This window comes from Mugil cephalus, chromosome 16 (genome assembly GCF_022458985.1).
Source record: "Mugil cephalus isolate CIBA_MC_2020 chromosome 16, CIBA_Mcephalus_1.1, whole genome shotgun sequence".
In the NCBI taxonomy this organism is placed as follows: domain Eukaryota; kingdom Metazoa; phylum Chordata; class Actinopteri; order Mugiliformes; family Mugilidae; genus Mugil; species Mugil cephalus.
The window spans coordinates 14,381,172-14,405,597 of NC_061785.1; the positions used below are offsets into that span (position 1 = coordinate 14,381,172).

The following is a 24,426-nucleotide window of genomic DNA, read 5'->3' on the forward strand; positions in this document are numbered from 1 at the left end:
GCATAACAGTGAGTGAAATATGACATTAACAAATAAGAAGAAATGTAACCATTTTAAACATTTTTAAAATTGAGATTTGTATGATTTAAGGTTGCTTTTTAATATTTTCTGCATTTATTTTCCAGATTATCAGTTAGGTTATATATTTGTCAAATTTTATTCAGGCGTAATATTCGTTTTTATTTGTTTAAAATTTTAAACTATTGGACTATTGGACTATTTCAGTGCAATTTTTAAATGGCTCACTTAGTTATTCGTCGATCACGCTGTAGCAGTCACTGACCACTGGAGGGCAGCAGTGCTACTTCACACAAACGCAACGAGGAAGAACAGGAACTAGGAAGAAGAAGGAGCCAGCTGGTGGGGCATATCTTGGGTAAAGTAAAAAGAAGAAAATATAACGGAAACGCATGTTTTTGTCAAAACAACTTATTTCACTGCACGGTAACATGAGTGTCGCAACGCTAAAATCGTTGCTTATTATCAATTTGATACGCTGACGGTTGCTTGAGCTGAATGTTTACGCAATTGTTGTTGTTACAGTCCTCTATTAGCCGTGATGCGTGACATAATGTACATGTTGTGCAAAGACGTGTTAGGTTGCTTCTGTACTGGCAGTCTATTATAATTAGCTGTTTTCATTCAAGGTCGATGTATATATATCCAGTGTACCAAAATGCAGTTGAAGACGTCTTATTTTGCCATAAGTCTTAAGCCTGGGCGATGACAACATTTAAATAAATGTTTTTTAAGTCGATTATACCACCTTTTAATGGTTATTTGTAAGCCGAGTTTTCCAGAAACCGTTCATTGTCCATAAGTAAATGTAAACTGCGGTTAATAAGTTGTTTGTTTAACCTAATGAGTTATTAAACATAAAATTTTAAGTATTTTGACTGAAGTTTGGTGCAAGAAAGGCCTTGCGAGGCTCGTCCTTGTCAGTTTCTTTTGTGCACATCACCCTGCTGAAGTCTCATTTTACCCTCAGACCAACCTTGGAATGTGCATCTTTTGAATGTGCTCTCTGTCCTTTGGACTGGAATTGATTTGGAAGCAGATTTCTTAAGGGTGTGTTTGAAGAGGAGGAACGATGACAGCAAACAAAACCTGTCACCGCGTCCAATACGAGCACAGACCGGCTTGTAAAAGTGTGTTTTACTGTCCTTTACACTGAACGGTTACAGCTGATGTAATAATCATTTGGATTAACATTTAAACTCATTTCATGCCATGATTGTGTGACATAAAACAATTTGGACAGCCTCATCCGAGGGCTGATTTGTGTATTGATATCTCTCTGTTGTGTTGTAAGGTTGGAAAAAAAAGAACGTCCACGTTTGGCGCCGCGCTGACGTCCTCTCTCTTTGTTTTCCAGCAGGTTCTATGCTCCAGCTAAGGACTTCTGAGGAAGAAGAACGCAGTTGTGAAATCTCCCAGCTCAGACAGGTAGTCTTACAAAACAATGACAGACTCCTGGATGAGATGCTCTGCCAAGAAATCTACAAGAAGGTCATCAACTGCAGAGGCGGCTGGGGCATCGCAGGCACGCCTCTGCATGCTGCCGTCTCCAAGGGCCACCTCAGCTGCCTGCAGGTGCTGCTAGCCCACGGCGCCCTCGTCGAGTGCGTGGACGTCAAAGCCCAGACGCCCCTGTTCACAGCTGTTCGCGGGAAATACCTGGACTGTGTCTTCACTCTCCTCAGAGCCGGAGCCAACCCCAACGGGAGCGCGTCCAACAACTGCTCCCCGGTGCTCACTGCGGCGCGGGAGGGCGACGTGGAGATACTGAAGCTCCTCCTCAAGCACGGCGCCGAGGTGAACTCCCGCTCCAAAGTCTTACTCTGGACCTCCAGCGCCAGGGTGTCCAGCGGGCCGCTGTACCTGGCGGCCGTTTACGGACACATGGAGTGTTTCAAACTGCTGCTCCTCTACGGGGCGGACCCGGATTACAACTGCACGGACGCGAAGCTGCTGAGCTCCGTGAAGCAGCCCAAGACTGTGCTGGAGATGTGCCTCAGGCACGGCTGCGACGTGGAGTACATCCAGCTCCTGATTGACTTTGGTGCAAACGTCTACCTCCCTACGCTGATCATAGAGAAGTCAACGAAGCAGAACGAGGCCGTGGAGCTGCTTCTGCGGGAAAGAGGTACGGAAAATACAGATCCCGGACTTTCCCCCGCTCCTGTGTAAGGTTGGATTTGTGGCAGGTTGGATCATAATTAGGAGAGAAACTTAACAGTGTTCAGGTGATAGACTTGCTCAGGTGTCATAAATCTATCCAGAACTATTGCTAGTGTAGTTTAGCTAAAGATAGTCTTCATTGTTTTGTTTTGTTTTGATTATTTGCGGAAAGCTTTCTGCAAAATAATGGAGGTTTGGAAATTGGGAAGCTCAAATTGGCTTATTTATTTTTGGAAAATAGTGAGTTATTATTAATCATCGACTCTTGTTTTTAATGAACCGGTGTTTAAACATTTCTGCACAACCTTTATTAGACCAACATGACACCATTTGTTCCAGACATAGGTATGAGAAGCCACTGAAGAGCACCATTCTTATTTGCAGGTGTTTTGATGTCTTGTGCAAGTATGAAAACAAACATAGCTACATAGACAGATAGATGCTAGCCTGCTAGTTAGGACTGATATCTTCATGATTCTCCCTTTGGCAAAGCTAATCGTCTTGCTACTGTTTATGGTAATGGAGCTGAAATGTCATACAGCAAGGAGACAGCGTGGTCAGTCACAAAATATTGTTACAGCCTGATAGACCTTATAAAACGAATGCTATAAAATGTATTCATCTTGTTTTTATTCCCTGCGTCATCTCTAGGAAATCCAAAAGCCTTGACTTCACAGTGCCGCCTTGCTGTGCGAAGATACCTCCAAAAGATCAACAAGATCCACTGTATCGAGCAGCTGGAAATGCCTACGAGTCTCATTCGCTTCTTGCAATACAAACCAGTCCCAGTCACTGTTCTGTAGAGGTCCTGTAACTTATTCTAGGATTTTATTTCAGTTTGTGCTTTTGGTTTATATGTGGACTATGGACTACTTTTGTCGTTTTTTTTTTTTTTTTTTTTTTAAATGGCTTGAATATGTTTGTGCGCTGCTGTGTTAAGACTGTTCTTCAGTCAAAAGATTAAATGTGTGAATAAGTAGCATGTCCTGTTTTTTATTATTAGCTCTTGCCCTGTAGCTGCTGGAAGACCTCTGAAGAGACTGTCTTTTGAAAACTGCTGTACTTTGTCACATGTTCACCACAAGTTAGTGACCTCGTTCAGAAGAGCTGTTTGTTCCCATAAAACTAAAGAAAGCTTTCGCTTTATTAATATTAACGCACAGATTTTCAGTCTTTTAAAAATTATTCCCCCCCTTGATTGTTTTACCCTTTTATTACTTGACACTCCTTGATGGAAGCAGCCATCCTCAGCAGGATGCAGCCAAGCACAGGCACACAGAAAAACAGCTTAGGAACAACTCAAAAAAACATGAAAAACACCACAAGGTGTTAACCTGGCCTCCAAAGTCACTAAATCCCAAACTGATCAACCATCATCGGGACGCCTTGGAACAAGCCTAATCCACAGAGACCCCTGCCCTCAACCCATAGGACCCAAAGGCCCCCCAGTAACAACACCACAGGACACCCTCAGAAGGCCCATGTCCATTATCTGATGAGTCACAGTGTTACGGAGGCACAAGGGAGACCTACACAATGTTAGTAAGGTGGTCATAATGTTATGCCTGATCATTGTAAATCTCCCGTGTCATAGTTCCCTTGCAAACTGTAAGTAATCAGATTGAAGGGATTTCCCTTTATTTCGATGTTATTATCTCCTCTACTTTTAGAAGAGAAGCAGCACTACAGCATGATGCTGCTGCCGCCATGCTTCAAGGTTCGGCAGAGATGTGTTTGTGGTGATGTTCAGCTTTCGACTCCTGCCAAATATAGCGTCTAGTCTGATGACCAGAAAGCTCCATTTTGGTTTTATCACACCAACAAACTTGCTTCCGGTTCACCTTGAAGTCTCTGACATGCCTTTACATGAATGCTCGTCGAGGTTCCGTCTCTCTTTGCCGCTGTCCCAAGAAACTTTGAGAAGAACCTGTGCAACATTTGCTGGATGCGGCCTCTCCCGTCGTGGCTGTTGGAGCTTTTACATCCGAGAAGTGTCACGGTGGCCTCCGCAACGAGATCTTCTTCTTGTGCAATCACTCATTTTGTGAGGACGGCCCGCCCTAGGCGGATCTACGCATCACGTTCCTTCCACGTCTTAATGGTGGATATTTGTATCCATCTCTTGACTCATACTTATTAACAACACGTTCTCTGAAACATAAAAGCGTGATAGAGGGTTCAATGAAATAGCTTATTTTTTTTTAATGAACAATTATTTCTCTGGCACAAAAGAGCTAAAATACAATACCAAGCTCTTCAAATGAGTGGTCCTCGACACAATCAGGGCTCATTGTGTCAAAGGCTCTCAAGAGTGAATTTGAGTCTTCAGAGTGAAAATTTGATGACTAACATAATTAACATTCAGCAGGACATGTGTGGAGTACGTGTCGTCGAGATTCGCCCAATAGCCATCAAGATGAAAGACAAGAGTACAATTGTGAACTTCAAGGATCATTACTATTCATGCTTCATAAACAGTCAATGACTAGAGGGCAATCTATACTCTAGATTTCCAGTAAATGTACTCTCTATTTTTTTCTTCTTCTTATTGACTTTTTTAAAAACTAAATGTTGCACCTAAAGCTGTGTAATCATGCTTCTCAGACACATCACCTGTGTCACTGGCTGTTTCAGTGCCAGACGAGCTTTCTCCAGACAGACTCCCAAGGATTGTAGTCTTCGTTGCCCAAGATTCAGGACCTAAAAATCACACACAAGTATTTGCTGAAAGATGCATTGAGCTCCCCAAAACCTTTTGACTCATAAGAGAAATGACAAAGACGTGCAGACCGACAAACATGGTGAGAAAAATCAGAGCTTGAAGAAACCAGAGAATCATTTGCTTTGTTTAATTGTATAAATATTCCGCATGTAATTCAGCGTTAACTGGTTACACCAATTTACATAATTATACAAGGACAACAACATTTGATTCTTCACACTGACCTGTAGATGGCAAGAAACTGTGCCTTGGAAAGAAGGCACCTCATTTGGAAGCAGACAGACAACGTCATCTGAAGACATTTCATGACTTTCATGACTGAAAGATGTTCGTACAAGTTTGTGTTTCCGAAAAAATAGATGATATACTTTCAACCAGTCACATTTGGAATTCAACATTTAATCACATCATGCTCGTATTGTGTCGCAATGTTTTCCACTGATAGACAATACAGCAGAACCAGCAATAGAGTAAAAAAAAAAAAAAAAACCCAATCATTCATTGGCCATCCCATAAATCACCAAATCAAACACCAGACTTCAAGTATTGTCTCCAGGTAAAGTCACCTAAAAACATTCATTTAACTTTCATGACAGACTGTTTAAGTTTAAATAAGGTTTCTGGAAAAGCAGCCAAGTCATGAAACGGTTCTATATTAATCATAACTGCAAGCGCCTTAATTACTCATGTTGAAAATAATGTTCAAGTATAGCCGCCCTTAGAAATTGCTTTATGAAACAGTTCCGTTATCACCAGTGAACTTCAAGTAAATTCAAACTAAATCGATTAACAATAATAAAACGCTTCATCTGGTCCCCTTCTTTTTAAAAAACTGAGGTCAGCGTCACGGTGATGACATCGTGGTCGTCACGGTGACATCAGCCCAGCCCCACATCTAGTGACATCATCACCACAAAGCCCAGGATGGAGGTCCAAGATGCCAGCTTCCCGTTTCCGCTAGGGACGACAAGTTGGAGTAAAGAAACAGGTATTTTAAAAACTCATTTAGTCTTCAATGTACATCAAGACACAAGCTGAAATTAATTGGAAAAGGCCTCATCTGTACAGTGGAGGTGGACTGTGACATAATCTGGCAATCAATTTACAACACAGTGCTAACATCTGTGACCAAAATCTCACACCTTGAGACTGGATTCCGAGAATGGGTTATTAGGGTACCATTGATTGGAGAAAGAAAACAGTTTAACAGTTACCTATCTGGTAAGTAAAAGACCAATGGTGAAACGTCTTCAAGAAACCCAACAAGTCGAGTTGCCTTAGTACCTTGGTACTTGGTTAGCTTGTTTTTTTTTTTTTTTTGGGACATACCATAACCTTGGCGACTGAGAGCCTCTACAGACATTTTCTCTTTCGCCTTCCCTCCTTCTCCCTCTCACCTGACTTGAGCCTCAGGTATGATGTCGTCCACCACCACGTAGACCATCGCCCCAGCAGCAAACGCCAACGCGTATGGCAACAGGGGTTCCGCCAAAACAACGGCGACGGCGCCCAACAGCCCGGCGACAGGCTCTACCATGCCGCTGAGCTGACCGTACCTGAGGAGAGAACAAGCCAGCGTTACAGAACCGCATTTAGGTGTACGCCGTCTGCAAAAAGCTTCTGCAAAGAGTTGTGACGTGTCGTTCCCTACCAGAAGGCCTTCCACGTTGAGACCCCTGAGCCTCGGAGTGGGAGGCTCACTGCCAGACCTTCTGGGAAATTCTGGATGCCAATACCGATTGCCAAATTTCTGATGGAACACAAACAGTTACATCTTTCAGTAACAAATATTGACTATTAAAGGCTTACGCATGGAAAATCCTTGCCCTATTCTCACGCGTTGAATGGGAAAATCAATTGAAAGCTAAGTCCTGGTGGTAACACAAAGAGGCTAACTCTATAATTGCATTATGCAACGATCAAGCATGATATTATGTCCCAATATTGTGTCCTTTGTGCCTCCAAAACAGTTGGCTGAGTAATCCTGAGACAGCTTGTGGTCACATTCTAAAGCGGACGAGCTGTCTTTTAAAGTAAACTCTGAAGCGGGAGTGAATGCTAGATTGACCAACGCTACACAGAATTTATTGTTAACAAGGCACAGAAGTGCGCTGGAAGTCCTGTCCGGGACGGTTAGTCAGTGAGCGCACAATAACCAGACGGTTCTCAGCTCTTCTTCTTGCTCCCACGCACACAGCGAAAGCAGAAAATGGGTCAGTCGTTGTCTCAAGGGGGGCAAGTGAACGTCAACACGTTGACTCAGAAACTGACAGTTAGTCAGACTCACAGCCGAAAGGCAACTACGCACATATTTTTATGCACGTTAGCTGAAAACGTGTCAAGCGGACATAACGGAAAACCCAGATCACGGGATCCAATTCATAGGTTATGAGTACTGTTGAGACATGAGTTGCAAATAATATGAAGTAACAAAGTTATTTGATAGATATTTCAGATTTTATTCACATGCCTGTAGGGCAGTGTTGGATAGCTTGTGGTCACTTTGCTGATGCTGATCACAACGTCTACTAGGTATTCTCTGGAATGAACTCAGTTGAAACAGGAACCAAGTCATATACAGAACCAGGTTGCAGCCACAGTGGAAAAGCTGGGCTCAACTCAGTGCCCAATGCTGTGGGTCTGGGGGCCCTCACCATCTCTATGAGTCATAGAGACAGTCGCCAAGACCTTAGGGAAACAAACCATGGGCACAGCTGAAATGTTGCAGAGGGTGTTTGCACAAGAAAAACAGCAACTAAATGTTTTGCGTTTCCAACCACTTCAGTTCTGAGATGTTTGTGGGTTCCCTCACATGGACTGTTTGGACCTTGCACAACTTATCTACTGAATTCCAATCAGGACTTTTTTTAACCATTATTTTGTAGCACCCAGTTTCTATTAAAATTCAATTCACAGGGAGAAAATAATCCATCCAACTGTGGAAAGTTGTCGTGATTTGTGAACCATCCAATGTGAATGAGGCCTTTAGTAGCTTAGATAAACCTGGGTTCCAGTGTGACCTGTTGGACTATTGTGCATCTTTGGAGGGATCTTTGTTGGTCGACCACTCTTGTGGATAAAGGTGCAAAGCAACTTAATTCATATATCTGTACTTAAGCGGTCAAGACAGATGCACATATATACAACAATCTGTATTAACTCTGTGATGTTGTAAATCAAATTTTTCTTTCTAAGAGGTCCATTGTGCAGGATGGACATGTGAGCACTCAAGCAGCGGGCGAATGGCGCCGCCTTCCACACCCAGAAGTTGATCCATCAGGCTCGTATGGAGAAAACGTACGGGTCCCCATTATTCTAAAAAATAGATCATCTTGCTCCCATTTCTTTTGGATGTCCTTGCTTTAGTACTTGTAACTGCAGTACTATCATGTAACCACTGGATGTCAGCATAACACACAACTTAGTATAAATGCTCCCACACCAATAAACTGCTGCAGATAAAACACACATTGACATTAAAACATCTTTAATCTTAAACTGAAGCCAGCCATGGTAGATTACCATGAATTCTTTTTAATTGTTCTCCGTATGAACACTTCTGATTTTGACTGTCTTTTTCTCCAACTCCACTGTAGTTTTGGGTTTCAGTAAAATTTGGGATTGGATGAATTTCCAAGCAATTTGATAAACACGTGCATGGTTCCCAGAGGATGAATCCCAATGGATAACTTTAATTTCTATGTCAAAATTTTAAAATAACAACAATGCCATCAGAATCAGCAGGGTTTCTTTTGTCTCTTTGCTAATGTTACACGAAATTCATTTAACATTTAAGTTGTTACTGCCTGTCAGCAGCCTTGCGAGGGAGGCTATCAGGATAATGTGGATGCTTAATCTATTCATATCATATTACATGAAACACATTTTAAGATGTGATTTCTGAAGAAAACGGGCCTACAGATTTCAGAGGAAAATATAAACATTCTTGATCTATGATCTATGATCTATGAACAATTTATGATAGAGCTTCCCAATAAAGGCTGTAAAGCAGACCAATGGAAACGAGCTAGAATTTCTGACTGCTCTTCTGATGGAGAGGCATAAAGAATTGATCTGACTGACCCAGTTGGCCATCGAAATCGTTAGATATTTGAAGTCAAGGACAGTGATGGTGGATACGCTTCATCTCCTACTGTGCAACCTGACTAGCCCTTGAAAAAATGTTTCATTAACGCGATAATTTTAACTAAAATTGACAGGTGCAGAGAGAAAACTGTCCTCAGTTTCCTCCACTGCATGTGCATTCAAGGGCCAGCAGGAACTGGTTTCAATCGTGTCTGATGCGAACAAAAGAAATCAGTTACTGTACACTGTGGACGGAGTCTGAAGTGCGTGTTCACTTTTATTTTTGTCAAACAGATTCACAGATTAGGCTGGGTACTTTTTAAAAATGGGTCTGTGGGGGGAGTTCCACTAGCACTAGGAGTACCACGACATAACCACTAGGTGTCAGCAGCACGCAACACGCCACAGTTACGGACACAGATGGAAAACTTGACCACAGTCTTCTTATTACAGACACTAACAAAAAAAAAAAAAACATTGATGCATTTAATGTAACCATCTCATACTGGTTGTATAATGTTAAAAAAAAACCTGCCACAGCTCTTTTGCTCCCAAAGTGATGGATAAATCAATGACTTTGTTATTAATTTCCCACAAGTTTAAAAAGAAGATGTTTTGCATAATTAAAGACATGTTCTGTGTGCATGTTTGATCTCCCTGACACCAGCCTTACCTGGCACTCTCAAAGGTAGCAGACGACGTCTTCCCGATGGCTCCAAAGCCAACCCCAACAGCCAAGCCCTCTGCGGATCAAAAGGTAAACAAGAAAAAAAAGGCATTGATATTTCTTGCTTTGTGTCCTCTCACTTCTCTGTAACTCTCGAAAAAAATGGAGGGGAAGGATGAAAGATGAAAACCAACAAAAAAAAGTGAGCAAATCGATGAGGGTAGAAACAGAACGTATGCACTGAAAGCCGTAATAGGGATCGCCTTTTCACACAGAGCACTGATCCACATGCAGCAAAGAGGCTTGCTGTCCATAGCATTCAGTGTGTTCTTTTATTTGCGCTTTGTGCCATCTGCCGTCAGGTTGCGGCTGATGACACCTGCCCTATTGGCACAGGTTTCCTTTTGTGAAACATTCACTGTAGAATATCACATATCTACTGAACTGGGTGAATAGAATGTCACACTTCAGTATAAGGAGCTGGGAACTGTCTGTCTGACATGTTAGCGTGCACTTGGGCTAATTCTTCTACAACTAGCAACATGAGAGTTGCGCTACGAGGGATATCTGAAGTCATGAATACCTTATAGAGCTTCTCCTCTGATGGCCCCTTTGTTATGCCTGTCAAGTATACTTAAAGAACAAACTGTGAGAGAAAAGGTCACAGACTGGGACGTAACTACAAATGTACTAATGTGCAGATGTGAAGTGCAACGCATTTACAGGGAATCAGATCGACAGGCTGCTTTGCTTCTCATTCCAGAAATGCATTCCCGAAGTTACTTCTGACACTCGTCATGCAATTAACTGCAGGGCTATTACTATGCTAAAACATGCTAATTGCGTCCGTTTTTTCCTCACAGCTAGCATTGATCAGCTAGCAACTGATCCAAGTTGAAAAAGTACTTCATTTAACAAGCATTTCACTTACCTATGAGCTAATTTTGAGCTTTGCACTTCCAGCCTTACCACAAAGACACGTTATTTTATCACAAATACACAGCTGAATTAAGCCAAAACTGTCCTGCTGTGAGAGGGTCAGAGCGCAGAGGACCAGAAAAAAAAAAAAAAAAAAGGGCCACAACTTATCTTTGGGTGCCAGAATAAGCTTGTTTATTTTTATTTGCTAGAAGACAGATGGAAACCACTTTCCTTCTGTGCGGCTTAGTTATTTTCTGGTGAGTGTTAAGACAGAAAGTAGTTGCACGCTGCATGGTGCCACTCTGCTGCGGACGATTCATGCTTTTCCACGTGCTAAATTTAAAGTCCTGCTCAGGTTATCGCAATAGAGTTTCAAATAATTTAGCTTAGCTGTGGGCTAAAAGAGGATGGACAGCGGCGTGGTGATATTAATAGAGCATTCACTGGACCACCACATAAAGCTTTTGTTGCACTATGTGCACTGTTTGCAGGCTTGACCCTTTGTTGGGTTTCTAATGGATCTGCTGACCACCAAGAAGAGAGCTCCTTCCCTTTGTCAACTCTTTACTCACTATTCTACTGTTGCTAGGTGAAACTAACAATAGCAATTGATGGATTCATTCCTATAGAAAAACATTGAAAAGCCTGTAATAAGAGAGGCAACGTGCAGGTATTGCCGCTAATCTTAGCAATCTTGGTAATGCAGACTGACCTTGGAGAATGACTACTTTTTACACCAGTTTTCAGTTTTTTTTTCATTGGGCCCGCTATTATGAATTTAAATGCCAAGACGACACGTTTCCCATGTTTATTATGGGAATACACACCTGCATGGCAATTATCTAACACAGTAACACAGGAAGGCAGGACGTGACGAAGGATCAGTTAGCTATGCATCCTGCATTTCCCCACTGAATGTACAGCACAAGACAGACTAGAGTTGACACCAGTTTTCATCACCAATCAGAGGGCCCCTGCTTTTGTCAAGACTTAAACTCTTACGATGCTTTTGCTAGGTTAGGTAAACTACAGCAATGCCACGGTCCGTTCCTACAACGACATGTTGGAAACATCTCCATTAGAGGTTCCTGGTGTTTTTCGGATGGGAATAGACCATTGACTGTATATACTATGGACAACATCACACATTGGATTCTGAACTTCAAAAATGGTTACCATGTTAGATGTGCTTTACTCCGCCCACACTCGGAAACTCCAAATATGGACATGGGCGGGGAGTCTGGACGTTGAGAGCTGCCCACTCTATTTCCTGCTACCTGGTAGCTCAGGCTACTGTCTGTTACTCAAAGCAGGAACTCCCTTAATTATGTAGAATTTTAAATGAATGAGTTAGAAAAAATTTCACCCCCGTACAGTTGTCATGAATAGTGAAATAAACTATTGAGAGCAAAATATTTTTTTGTTGTAAACATCTTTAATAATGCTGTAATGTTGGGCTTTCTAAGATGGTCTATGAGGATTTGCTCCCTTTGGAACCAGCCTCAAGTCGCCACTTAATGAACTGCAGTTTTATGCACTTCTGAATGGGCTTCATTGCTCAGACAGCTCAGACGTGGCCGCATGGAATAGACCCTTGCATGTTTTCTTTTTCTAATTTCGCAACGTTAACATAGGAGGTTAGCACCTGTCAAAGGGTAGGAGCCGTCTGGTTGGTCAGCAGACCAATCAGAAACCTAATAAGTGGTCAACTAACTATGCATCCTGCAAAGTGGATTTTTCTTTGTTTGGCATCTTGATTGACAAACTGAAGTCTGTATTACCAGGAAGCTAACGTTGTGACTTTACATATCTTCAGTTGCTGTGTTTCCATTACCCCTACAAATACGTGAAACCTAAATAACGCAATAGAAAATTGGTAATAGAAACTCCTACATTTAAAAAAAAATTTTTAAATGGAAACACTTTTTTCACATTTCCCCATCACCAGCGTCACCAGAAATGATGCAGGGGGTCACGTGACCAGTTCATTTGAAGTTCATCTTCCTCCAAGTGAAGTCTCGCATGACCAGAATTTAAGAGAATTACGGGATACTGATATTATTACTAACCCTGTCATGGAAACGTTACTACTGTCTCTAAGCTGGAGTCCTCGAGTCGATAGCACTGAACTCACACTGTCTGAAAGCACCACTACATGCTTCTTATTGTTGTAGTCTTTTAGTTTTTCTTTACATACTGCCCATTTCCTTTGAATACAGAGTAGGTTTTAAGAGTAAAAAAGCAGGATTTCTTCAGGATGACTTTGTAAGTATGTGTATTATATAATAATAACAATTAGTCATCCGTTTCTAGCATGCAAGCATCTTTTTCAAGGGGATTCATGCATTCCTGTTTCTTTCACACGCTCCTTGCACCATCAAGAGCCAACATCAGGCTGCCTTAGACCGAGACTAAAGCTGAGGATGGGGCAAAAGACGGATAAAAGAAAAGCGGAAAGATGACACAAAGAGTAACTGATCATGATCGCAGTCCCTCTGCAGAGGAACTAAGAGCCCAGAGGCCACTTCATCATAATCTAACACCTGTTATTACCTCCGTTAACAATACACGGCATTTCCGATACACTTCCCACTGGCTGGCTGAGTGTGAAAAATAACCCTCTGGGTACGGTGCGGGTTTCCTTTGCTCTCCATCTCAATCATCTGAAACTATCTGAAAATTTCTAGAGGGCCAATTCAAAGTATGTGCGCCGTAAAACTTTCAGCTGCATTTGAATAAAACATAAGGTGCGAGTGTGTCGGTGTTTGGCACGAGGCTGGGGGCACACTGGAAGTCCAAAAAACACTTCCTTCGTCTTCAAGTTCTTATATAATGAGACACTTAACAGCTGAGCTTACTTTGATAAGCACCGCTGATGCTGCGTTGTGGTTGATCTCTGCAGGAGGTCATGTGTTCGCAAGAAAAATAGTGTTTGCTCTTGTGGTATCCCAACGCCACAGCTGGAAATGGGAGGTGGTGGTGGTGGTGGTGGTGGTGGTGGGGAGGGGGTGTTTTACTCGTCCACTGAGCTCAAGGTTAACCAGGGGAGCATGAAACATCCCTGCACCTGTCAAGATTTCCTTGTACTTCCAGTGGCAGTTCAAAGAATATCTCATGGATTGTTACAGCATAGAAATCCAAAATCAAACCAGTGCCTTCTCCCGTGCGCGCACCAGAAACAATAGGTGAAAAATCTGACTCCGTCCTTCACCACCGCTGTCAGACATCACAGAAGATTACAGTTCCTGTAGAATCCGGAGAATTGGAGGAAGTGTTCCAACAAGCAGCAAATCTGATCTCACTGACACACTTAGTGGGGGTGTCGCATCTTATTCATTTTTCATGCAACTGTACGACGGTGACAGTGTGCCGGTTGTGACATGGTATCACAACAACTGCGATGAAGCTGCGAAACGTTGCCGCTGTGCCAGAGAGTAAACAGCCCGAATAAGCTTTCGTCGAGAAAAACAAGATACGAAGATTAAAGATTACCGTAGCTTGCTGTGGGTCTCCGGTTCTGTCATGAAAGATACGAGAGACGTTTAATAACGTGGCCTGTTTAGCTTTTGTCCCGTTTTCACTCCCTGGAGGAAATTTGTGCACCATGCAGTGCACGTGTTTCTGTGTGTATGCTATAGTCGTGTGTGTGTGTTTGTGTGTGTCAGATCCAATCCCTGCGTAATGTTCCATGCTCTTTTAGGCGACTCTGACAGTACTGTCGCTGACAGGTCATTGTCACAGCGGCGGCTCATTCCCACTGAACCTCCCTTTAATCTCTCCTCTTCACCCACTGACACACTGCTTTTTCCACTGACTGCGACGCATCTCTCCATCTCTTTTTTTTCTCTTTTTTATCTGGTACGTGGTTTCATGTTGTTTGTTGCGAACACATCAAAGTCAATCGGTGCCTTTTTGAATCCTCACTTCGGTGGACTAATGAGGTTGTGCTTCAAATAAACAAAATTCTAGAGGATCAAAAAAAGAAATTGAGATGAAAAGTACAACTTAATCTTCAGAGATCTTAGCCTATTGTGGCAGTTTTTGAATACTTATGATTTTGCCTTTATATACCACATAAAAAAAGGTTTACCATATCGATGTTTGGTATCTTTTCTGCACAACTATATGATCTGATTAGTATTTCTTTTCACTTCAACCAGCCGTGGCTCTGCATCACACCTGGTCTGGCATATTCATCATGTAGAGCAACATCAGCTGACATGACCACTTTTTCCCGCAACGCCTGCCCATCCCAAGCCACTTTTAAGCACGGGCGTCTGTGGCCGGATAAAAGATTAACTGGATTTTTACATAGTTTATCAATGTTGAGTGAAGTTGACAGCAACGCAACAGATGACCTGTTTTTGGAACGCCAGAGGGATCATAGACTAGCAAAGACTAATCACCAGAAATACTTTAAAGAAAAGTAATTTGTGATAACTGAAAGTTGGGCTGGAACCAGTCCTTTGGGAAAAGACAAATATCTACCAGACCAATCAAATAGTTAACGCACTGGTGGACAGAAGAGTAAAGTTTAACAAAGTAAGTTCGTAGTCATACATCGGTCTTCCGCGGTAGTTATGGTGTAGCTCTAGTCGTGCGCCTCTGAGGAATTGTGATGGTGGATCACAGCAACCGAGACCCCAATGGAGTGTTACCAGACTCATATTCTGACAAGAATATGAGTTTGGCTTTGTCAGACTAGCCTCATGGTGTTGCTTACCTTATTTCACCTGTTTCGCTGGGGCTTAGATCACTACCTAACATTCACCTTTTCAGAAATATATCAATATATTGTGACTGTCCAGACACCACTGTTTGAAGTACACAACGCCGGTTATTGGATTCATGGTGTCACTACAAAGTGATGCAGACCCACCAGTGCACCAATATAAATGCAATCCTCCAGCTTTTGATCATTCAACCAAGAGAGTCATGTCTTCTGGTAACAGAAACTCCGTTCACAATTACTTCGTCTACTAATTCTTCTGTATTGCCATTTGTTGTCTCAGTATTAAGTGCAACTTCTTAAACCAGACAGGTGTTTCAGAAAACCTCCCAGCACTGGAGTGTATTTACTCTTCCATGGTATTTAATTTAAAACATGTGCAGTAAGTTTTGAGCTTCACGGACGTCTGCATCACAGCAGCTGACAGAAAGTAGGAGTGATGACTGTTGGGCTTATGGATTATAGTGGAAATGCTGACTTTCCTATACTATAACAGAAATTGTGGCAGACCAATTTACCGTTTGCAAAACCCTGTCCGCAAACGGTTCTTGTCCAATCATATATACTAGCAACCGTTACAATGTAAACAAGGTTGGTCAAGCTGCCGACCTCCAACAAGAAAAAAAGGTATGTGCCTTTGGCATGTAAGTCAGACACAAGGTACCCCGAGAGTTTTTGGTGGGGGAGTCATGTTCTTTCTCTTCTTGAAGAAATAAACACAAGAGGAGCAAAATAAAGAAGCATACATGCATCTGATTCAAGGTAAGGCTAGAATAGGATAAAGCCACAGTGATAGCTAGCTAGTTAACGCTGAGCTAGTAAGACCATATTAGCAAGATGCTCATATATACAAAACTGTATATCAAAGCTATGGTTACTATAGTGAATATTCGTAATATTAGTGCCTACTTAATGTTAGCTAACATAACATATTCACATTAGCTAGCTAACTTTAGCTGTTGCATTGGGTCTCAATGTTGGGAGCTCTCTCTAATGTTATGTTTTGTCAGCTTACATCAAAGTTGAACGTAGCGTCACAACAGGCAATTTAAACTTTTGTTTTCTGGTCCACAAGGGTCATGGGGTTTCTCAGATTTTGCCACTGACTGTGGTATGCTTTCGCCTCGATAATCGTATTTTGGATAAATCCCTCCATCTCATATCAAAAGAATCACTGACACGCATTGGGATACTGTTTTAAGACTCTGACGGGGTCAAGAGGCTTGACAAGCTAGCAACAGCAGCTGGGGGGGCAGGGCTTTTGCGAATAGTCAATTGCCTAGATTGAACATCACTGGATAATTCTTACAACTCTCATAACCAATTCTTTGGTATATTTAAAACTTAACATTTCGACTGTGATTATCATGTCCAACAATAACAAATGATGGTCAGGACCAAGCAAAAGCCGTAAAAAAGTTAATAAAGAAGTTGTTTGCTGTTCAGTCAAACTTACTTATCAATAACATAAAAAATATTTTACTGCATTGCTCCTCGAAATGTAATCTTGTAATGTCTTGGTTGCCTTATTTTGCTCGACCCAACTATTACCAGTAGCTGTCACTTGCACCATCCATCACACTAACAGGAATCAACCCTAATGGTAGGGAGAAAGGATGGCCATCAATCTCCGCCTCTGTCTCTGCAATGTCACAAAGTGTACAGAGCCTCTTTGAAGATCAAGACATGCTATTATGTAGCTGCTGCTTGTGTAGTTCAAGGGGAAGCTAATGCCTACGAGCGATTCTGTTCCCCCAGGGACAAACAGGTGCCAAAAAATTTGTGCATTTATCTCGCACTAGGATGAGGCATGAACAAAAAATGTTTCAGGCACGGAGTGACAAATTACTGTTCAGTATCAGCATTAAAGCCAAACCTACATTTTTGAGTAAGAGAGATCTCTTTCATCAATCTGAATGACTAAATGGGGTTATTACAAATCAAGGTACTCAGTGTTTCTCACTGAAGTTAAATTACGTGATTACTTGGTGGAGAAACTCAACAAAGAAGCCAAACAGGTTCCGTAATGTCTTGTTACTGATATGACACACAACACCAGGTTAGATCATCCAAAAAGAGCCAGATCAGTCAATTTGTGAAATAATCTTTGAATATAAACAGCTTTTGTGACATGGCAAACTTTAATAATAATCTGCTTGTTGTGTAAACCTAAAGTGTTTTTGGTATCTCAACTACCACCTTTTCTTTTGTCCAACCCTAGCCAAATATTTTTTTCCCTGTTCCCGATTAAAACTTTTTCCACTGAATGACGTAGCAACAGATCACTGTTGCTACGTAAACCTAGACAAATATTCTTCTTTTCTGAACCTAAAAATGTTTTTATTGCCTAAACCTGAACGAGCCATTTGCGTTAACCTACCAACGCGATTTTGTTGCCTGAACCTAACCATGGTGCAAATGAAATAGAGGGAAACCCTAACCCTAACAAAATATATACAATTAAAAAGGGAGCACTGAATGAAAGTGAAACTGAAAATACTATATGATTAAGGAAAACTTAATGGTCCGACATCGACCTCCATCTATCTAACCCGATCTTGTGCGTGACAACCGTGTGCACGTCCTTATCAATCAATTTAATTTTGAGACACTAAAAATAAGACACTTTTTTTCTTTATCATTATTTTCATGAGAAATTCAAACTTTTGTCTGAACATAGGGAAAAAACTTAACGAAAAGAGAATGCTCAATACCTATTTTTCAATGGCTCCCTTATAATCAGCTTAGCCTGTTACATAACTAATACTATTGACCGAATTTAGAAGGCCAATTAGGCCAATGAATAAAAATGCAATAGGACAACAATGAGCAGAGCTGTCCTGATTAGGTCACCATGACACCGTCAGCATCAGAGAAGCAGAATGCGGGAGTGGATGACGGCATTAAGATAAACATACGGTTTAAGTGCCTGTGAAAAGCTTCCTTCTTTACTATGACGGCAAATGTGAAGCTAGCATGCCATCCTGATGAGGCACCACAAATAAGTGACGAGACAACAGATCTGTAATGATATTCAGCCCGGTGCCATTGTTTGACGACAGTGTTCTCAGGGTGGTGACAGAACTGGAGCACCTCATTCCCAAGACGCAAACATGTAAATGTACACAGCAAAAACATCATATTTATAGTTTTGGCCATCACCATGACATTTTGTGAGTGGAAATAAACATCCATGCACAGCATATTAAAGTGCTATTCCCTAGTGTTGACTGAAATGGGGATTTCTGGTAGCTTGCCACAATTTGAGATATTTATTGTCCTCTGATCGTTTGTTGCCCATAAGGCTGTTTTCACACATGCACTGGAGCTCTCAATTTTTCTAGATATTATGCGGAGGAGCCGTGTGTGAGTAAGCAAAAGTCTGTTTGAAGTCCAACATAATACAGTCGGGAATAGACGTGGTAAATGTGTGGAATGCACCACGTTCCCCCCCCCGCTGCACGCTACGCCCTCCCTAAGTAGTATTTCCAGTCGTGAGAGCCTGAAAATGGACACAAACATTTGAAACTGGCTACGAAAGCGAGCAGACTCGTGATAAAACGTCTGACTCCGCAGCAGAAATAAACATGTTTGCGTGTGGGTACAGCCTGGTTCTGGTCTTTATAGCTGATTTCATGACAAATGTAATGGGGGTGAATTTTTATATAGCCTACCTGCCGCTGATGGGTGCCCTCATACATTGCTAGCTATATGCGTAATTGTCACCCGCCTGCCTCGGCTTCAGTCACGCAACACCTCTCTAATCGTTTTTTAATTAACAACTATTTAGGTGGAATCGTGGAATGCCAAGACTGTAGCAGCCACAGCCACCCGCGCCGAGCTTCAACACCTCTCCAAATGAAATCTGTGGGCGATGCTAATCTTTATATGCAGTCAGTGGCCACTGGTTTTGATCGCCCCGCCTTCTCACTAAACCCAATAACCCCCTATAATGTACAATACATCAGCAGTTTCCTTATGCCAGAGCTTTCTAGCATTCGGCTGCTTTTGAATCTTCTCCTGAACTGAATCCATTAAAGATCAAACTGCATCTTCTCTGCATGCTTGTGTGTTGGATCTTCCTGACCTGCAGTATTGCAGCTTTCAACATTTTTTTTTTTTTAGCCTCCCAAGGAACAGTAAAGAGTCTGAGGGCCTGTTCAGACTTTACATTACAGTCAATCCAATCGCAAGTGGCCAGTGTAAAGCACAGGCGTGATCACCCTCAAGAAGCGTCGAGATCTCATTTGAGAGATCCGGTTCCTGACCACATATGGGGGTGTCTACATTTGTCCACATTCCTTCCATTTGATGCTTCCTGACTTTTGCCTCATTCTTCCAGAAAAACAACAATAACAACAACCCACAGCCGCTATTATAAATGATGGTCTGAAAAGGAAAAAGCAGAAACTATTGCGTTCTTAAGTAATGAGAGTCCTTTGAAGACATTCTGTCCTTACAGCTGTTAACTTACTAAATAATACATACATATGAACAAGAATTAACAAATGAAAGTATGTAATGTGAGATGTGTGATTATGTTATTAAATAATGTATCAGCATGCCTTAAATTATTGAGGTGATCACGTTGATGTATAAGGAGCCGCGTGTCTTTAACCCCTTCAGACCTGCTTTTTTTCTGCTAGGCATAAAAAAAAATAAAATAAAATTGTCCAACTGAATTTAATTCCTCTCTAACATAGAAATAAAGGATTTTTTTTTTTTTGCCAACTCCATTACAATGGACGTCAGGACTCAAACACGCCATTTTGTTGGTTTAGTGGCACAAATGTGTCATGTCCGTTGTAATGGACACAGAGTCTGAAGGGTTTAAATTAGGCATTTTCCTAATCACCTATCTCTACATTTAGCAGTTTAGAACAGTTTTGTGCAGATCACACATGAAAACATTGCTGTTCTTGGTTCTGGAGCAGCGGTACTGATCCAGCAGCTGTTACAATATTCTACTGCGCCCAAAATGATGTCAGAGTGTGAAACTGTTTGGAGACGCTGGTCACTCGCGATCGGATTGCCCAGATCAGAACTTGATGCAAGGTCTGAACAGGGCCTATGAATAAAATATTCTCATTGGAAATTAAAGCCAAAACACTGGAACCATGACAACAATTAAATAGTCCCTTTAAAGGACCTGCTGTACAGCATGCCTGACACTTCATCTGTGAGGAAAAGTCTAGAGCCACATTGAACAACCACTGTGATGGATTTCCTCGCTGATTTGCTTTTATCAAACATTTATGGAAAAAAAAAACAATAATTCCCTACTGGGAATATAACACTGCTTGTCCTGACAGAGCAAATGGAAATCAATTAAGTCTGATGTGGAAAAAGACTCAAACAAGCGAGACCCGCTTTCTCGTTAATTATGTGGGTTCCATTATGATGCAAGCAAGTCGTTAATTATCCCTATCCCAATGTTGACACGTTTTACATTTAATCATTCAAACGCACTAAATAATGCACCAGTTTCCCTTACAAACGCAATGTGTCTGTGTTTAGGCTTTTGTTGCCTGATCAGAAAGGCTACAGCAACAAAAACACAACAGAAAGAACAGCGTGTTTGCTTTTGTATATCTGTTGCACTGTAATGTGATTAAAAAGGTATTGTTGTTAAGGCTGCACAGTTATTTAGTTGCATTTCAGAGTAAAGAGTAAACTGAATGGGATGTCATGGGGAGTCAGCTTTCACTGATGAGTTTATTTCAATTTTGGAAAATGCATTTTGTTTTTGGCAAAAGTACTGTAACCCGTCGGTGGATTCCTGAAAGATCTTCCCATTCCATATAAACGAAAGAATAGTATCATTTAAGAAAAAGTGTACAGTTTGGGTTCGAAGAGCATTTCAAAATGCTAACACAATGCTACCAAACGAGAATAATCTCCATTCTCCTCCAACGTCCACCATTTATTGGTTACCAGGACGATGGCAGTACTAACCAATTAACTGGAATAGAGCTACTACACTCTCTTATTCATGTTGCCTTCAAAAGATATTGGTCGTTTAACCACCCCACCCACTCTCCCTCTTCTATGGTTATCATGGTGAGGTCATGCTCTTGCATGTTTTTTTATGCTATAATTGGTCACATGTCTCCTTGAACGCTCACACCATTCCAGAGAAGGCGGCCTCAGTCCTATTGCAATTGCTCCCTGGAGTGCTTCGTTTGCAGTGTGAAGACGTTACCCATGAGCCGCTGCAGCTACCATATGATTACAGAAGTATTTTCCCTGATGTGTCTTTGAAGAGGGAACACTTGAGAGTTGAGTTATCCTCAAAAGATTGTCTCTTAACTTTTCATATCACAGTGGTTTACAGTTGTCATTGCAAATTATGCCAAAAGGTAGACATTTTGGTTTACCCTTTCCCATTAATGAGGCCCCAAACATTATGCCTCGCATAAATCAAACGACTAACTTGTAAGGGCACACAAAGGCTACGTTCACATGTACCAAACCAATCTTTTTATTTTCCAGTTTTCCTTGGCGTCATGTCTAGAATTTCTTCATAAAGATGGATCCATTGCAAAACCGCACCTAGTTGTAGAAAGGCTGTAGTACATATTCCAGGCCTATGTGTGGTACTGTTTCTGCAACAGAGCGCATCAACCCTGCGCGTCGTGTACAAACATACAGTCGGCATTACAGTCTGTAATCCTTTTTAGCTCATCTTAGCGGCAAAGCAACTGCGTTTACTGGACCTAGCCACCCAACAAGCCTGTAGTCCGCCATTGTTGTTGCTGTTGTGAGACGTCAGGGGCTAAAGGGGCGAGGGGCGGGGTTCGTATCAGGCATCCACACGAATGAAGAAAAGAAACCGCACAGGCTGCGTATTTGTTTTTGTTTTTTTTTTTCACCCTGGGACCTGGATTCAAAGAGGTTACGGTTCGAGTCACCGGAAAATCCGGATCCATCATGATGGTTGGCCGAAACGTGCAAAACTTAAGCGGTTTCACACAAAAATTTGATTTATGTAAATGTGGGGATATTCATCTTAAAATTTAAAACATGTATTTTCACAACAACAATGAAAAAACCAGACCAGCCAATCTGCATGATTGAGGCCATTTTGTAGCTCCACCTAGCTTTCTATCCTCTGTGCCTGCACTAGCCCTTGACGAGCAGTGAATACAGACTACTGCCACCTAGTGGATACTGGCTGTATCCCTTTCACACTCTCCTTATAAATTTGAGGACATATGCTGATTTCAGTAAAAAATGAAAATAAAAAAACGGTCATGTGTAGTATTTTGAAGCTGTATTGAAAGGACTGAGCATGGAATTAAGTTTACGCAAGACTAAGCTAAGCAGATCTGTTGTTTGCACATTGAAACTAAAAACAGCAAAAATGGACATAGAGGCCACAGATCTCTCTCGCTGTCAGAAGAGAACGTTCCTGATAAAAAATCGATTCAAACCTCAAAATTAAATTGAAGTAAACAGGTGTTAATTGTGCCGGCGAACTTGTTAATTGCTTCCCTGTGGCTTTTGTTCATGCTAATTGTATAATCTTTATTTTCTGGCTCAAACGTTTGATTTGGGAGGGACAGGAACACGGGAAGAAAAACAAAACACCGCACCGCGGACACAGCTCTTCCCCAGGTGTCGCCTTTGATGTGTGACTGACAGGTGATTAGTCTTATTAGCTTATCAGAACTGACAGAGCGGTGACTTGCTGACCTCTGTGTAGTGCTCAATAAAGCAGTGTCTATTCCAGGGAAGACGTGTTTATTCGACGGGATTTTTTTTCGCCATAAATATTCAAACGAGTTATTAGAAGCGGGGAAGAAAAGTGGCATTTGCATGCAGCGAGCGCCGCGTGCCGCCGTGGTGCACAACAACCTGGGTTGGTAAACAAGATTTAGGAACGGATGCAGCAGTGCCTACACCATTGGTTTTCAGCGGAGCCCCGGATCAGGTGAGATTTTCAACACAAATGGTGCATTCAGTGGAAAATATTTGTCAGTCAGTCACTTTGAGTGGCAGGATGGTAGAAATCCTATCGTGATCTATTATTAGTTGTCGTTTTTAATAATAATGAGACACGTATACCAATCAGGCATAACATTATGACCACCTGATATCGTGTAGGTCTCCCTTTAGCCTCCAGAACAGTTGTGACTCATCAGAGAACTGACATGGGCCTTCTGAGGGTGTCCTGTGGTGTCTGGTAACACAGTGATATTAGTGGGGTGCTTTGGGTCCTATGGGTCGAGGGGAGGGGCCTCTGTGGATCAATACAGGGCTAGTATTTTTGATACTTTTTCTTGATATGTCATGATCATTGAATAACTTTGCAATTTTCTCTTTAGTTAGTTGATTATGATTATGATAAAATACAGGACGAATATTTAGGCAAATAAACCTAGTTTTCTTAACTAATTACAATATAAAACAATTTAGCAGTGTAAAATTTAAATCATACATACATACAATTGAGTCATTAGTGCAAAATAAAGAAAAGGAACAATACAATAAAAATATAAATATAGCACTGTAAACAATGCAACAACGGGAAATAAAGTCAGTGACAAAGTCAGTTGAACAAAATAAGTAAACAAAAGCAACAATGTAATAATAAATATAAAAACTGCTCAGAGAGAGAAATGTTGGCTCATTCATTTTCTCCATCACAGAAGCGAGTCTGCGTCCCGTGTCAACGTCTTCTCTTCCAAGCACTGATGCATTTCAGTAACGGCATCAGTGCCAGCTGTGCGATGCCGCCGTGATGCTCAGATTTGAGTGTCTGTCCTTTCCCTACCTTTTTTATTACAGGCGGGGATGGAGAAGCTCCTGATGTGCACAGACCTGGAGATAAGCTGCGCTCGCATGAAAGCTATGATGAATAATTTGCTGGACGTATAGATCACGCTAGTATTGATCAGATACCGATACTGGCCTTGGTATCGATACTGTCAATATTTAGATCAACACACCAAGCCCTACTATGGGGTGGGGGTGCCTGGTCTAGTCTAGGTGGGTGGTACATGTCTAAGCAACATCCACACAAACACCAGGTCCAATGGTTTCCCAGCAGAGTATTGTATCGTCAGTGTTATTCACCTCTCCTGTTAGTGGTTCTTATGTTGTGGCTGATCAATGTAT

General features: G+C 41.7%; 2 protein-coding genes across 10 annotated transcripts in view; one reads left to right on the plus strand and one right to left on the minus strand.

Annotated features, from left to right (window-relative positions):
• The first annotated feature begins 249 nt into the window (after positions 1-249).
• LOC125022683 (ankyrin repeat and SOCS box protein 12-like) lies at positions 250-3,163 on the plus strand. Of its 7 annotated transcripts, XM_047609546.1 has the most exons (4): positions 282-376; positions 989-1,148; positions 1,376-2,146; positions 2,833-3,163. In XM_047609546.1, exons 2-4 carry the CDS (start codon positions 1,091-1,093, stop codon positions 2,982-2,984), a joined length of 981 nt encoding a protein of 326 aa, XP_047465502.1. In that variant the 5' UTR covers positions 282-376; positions 989-1,090; the 3' UTR covers positions 2,985-3,163. The 7 variants fall into 7 exon arrangements, with proteins under 7 accessions (XP_047465506.1, XP_047465502.1, XP_047465507.1 ...); XM_047609550.1 differs by lacking the exon at positions 989-1,148 and having other exon boundaries at positions 250-376; XM_047609551.1 differs by lacking the exon at positions 989-1,148 and having other exon boundaries at positions 336-376; positions 1,379-2,146.
• A 1,850-nt stretch (positions 3,164-5,013) lies between these two features.
• LOC125022682 (zinc transporter ZIP11-like) overlaps positions 5,014-24,426 on the minus strand; it is a 141,374-nt gene continuing 121,961 nt past the window's right edge. For all 3 annotated transcript variants that reach the window (XM_047609544.1, XM_047609541.1, XM_047609542.1), the window contains exons 7-10: positions 9,663-9,732; positions 6,555-6,653; positions 6,301-6,459; positions 5,014-5,860 (exon numbers count right to left, since the gene is read on the minus strand). In XM_047609544.1, the coding sequence (XP_047465500.1) occupies positions 5,782-5,860; positions 6,301-6,459; positions 6,555-6,653; positions 9,663-9,732 (407 nt within the window). In that variant the 3' untranslated portion in view covers positions 5,014-5,781. The remainder of the gene's footprint in view (positions 5,861-6,300; positions 6,460-6,554; positions 6,654-9,662; positions 9,733-24,426) is intronic.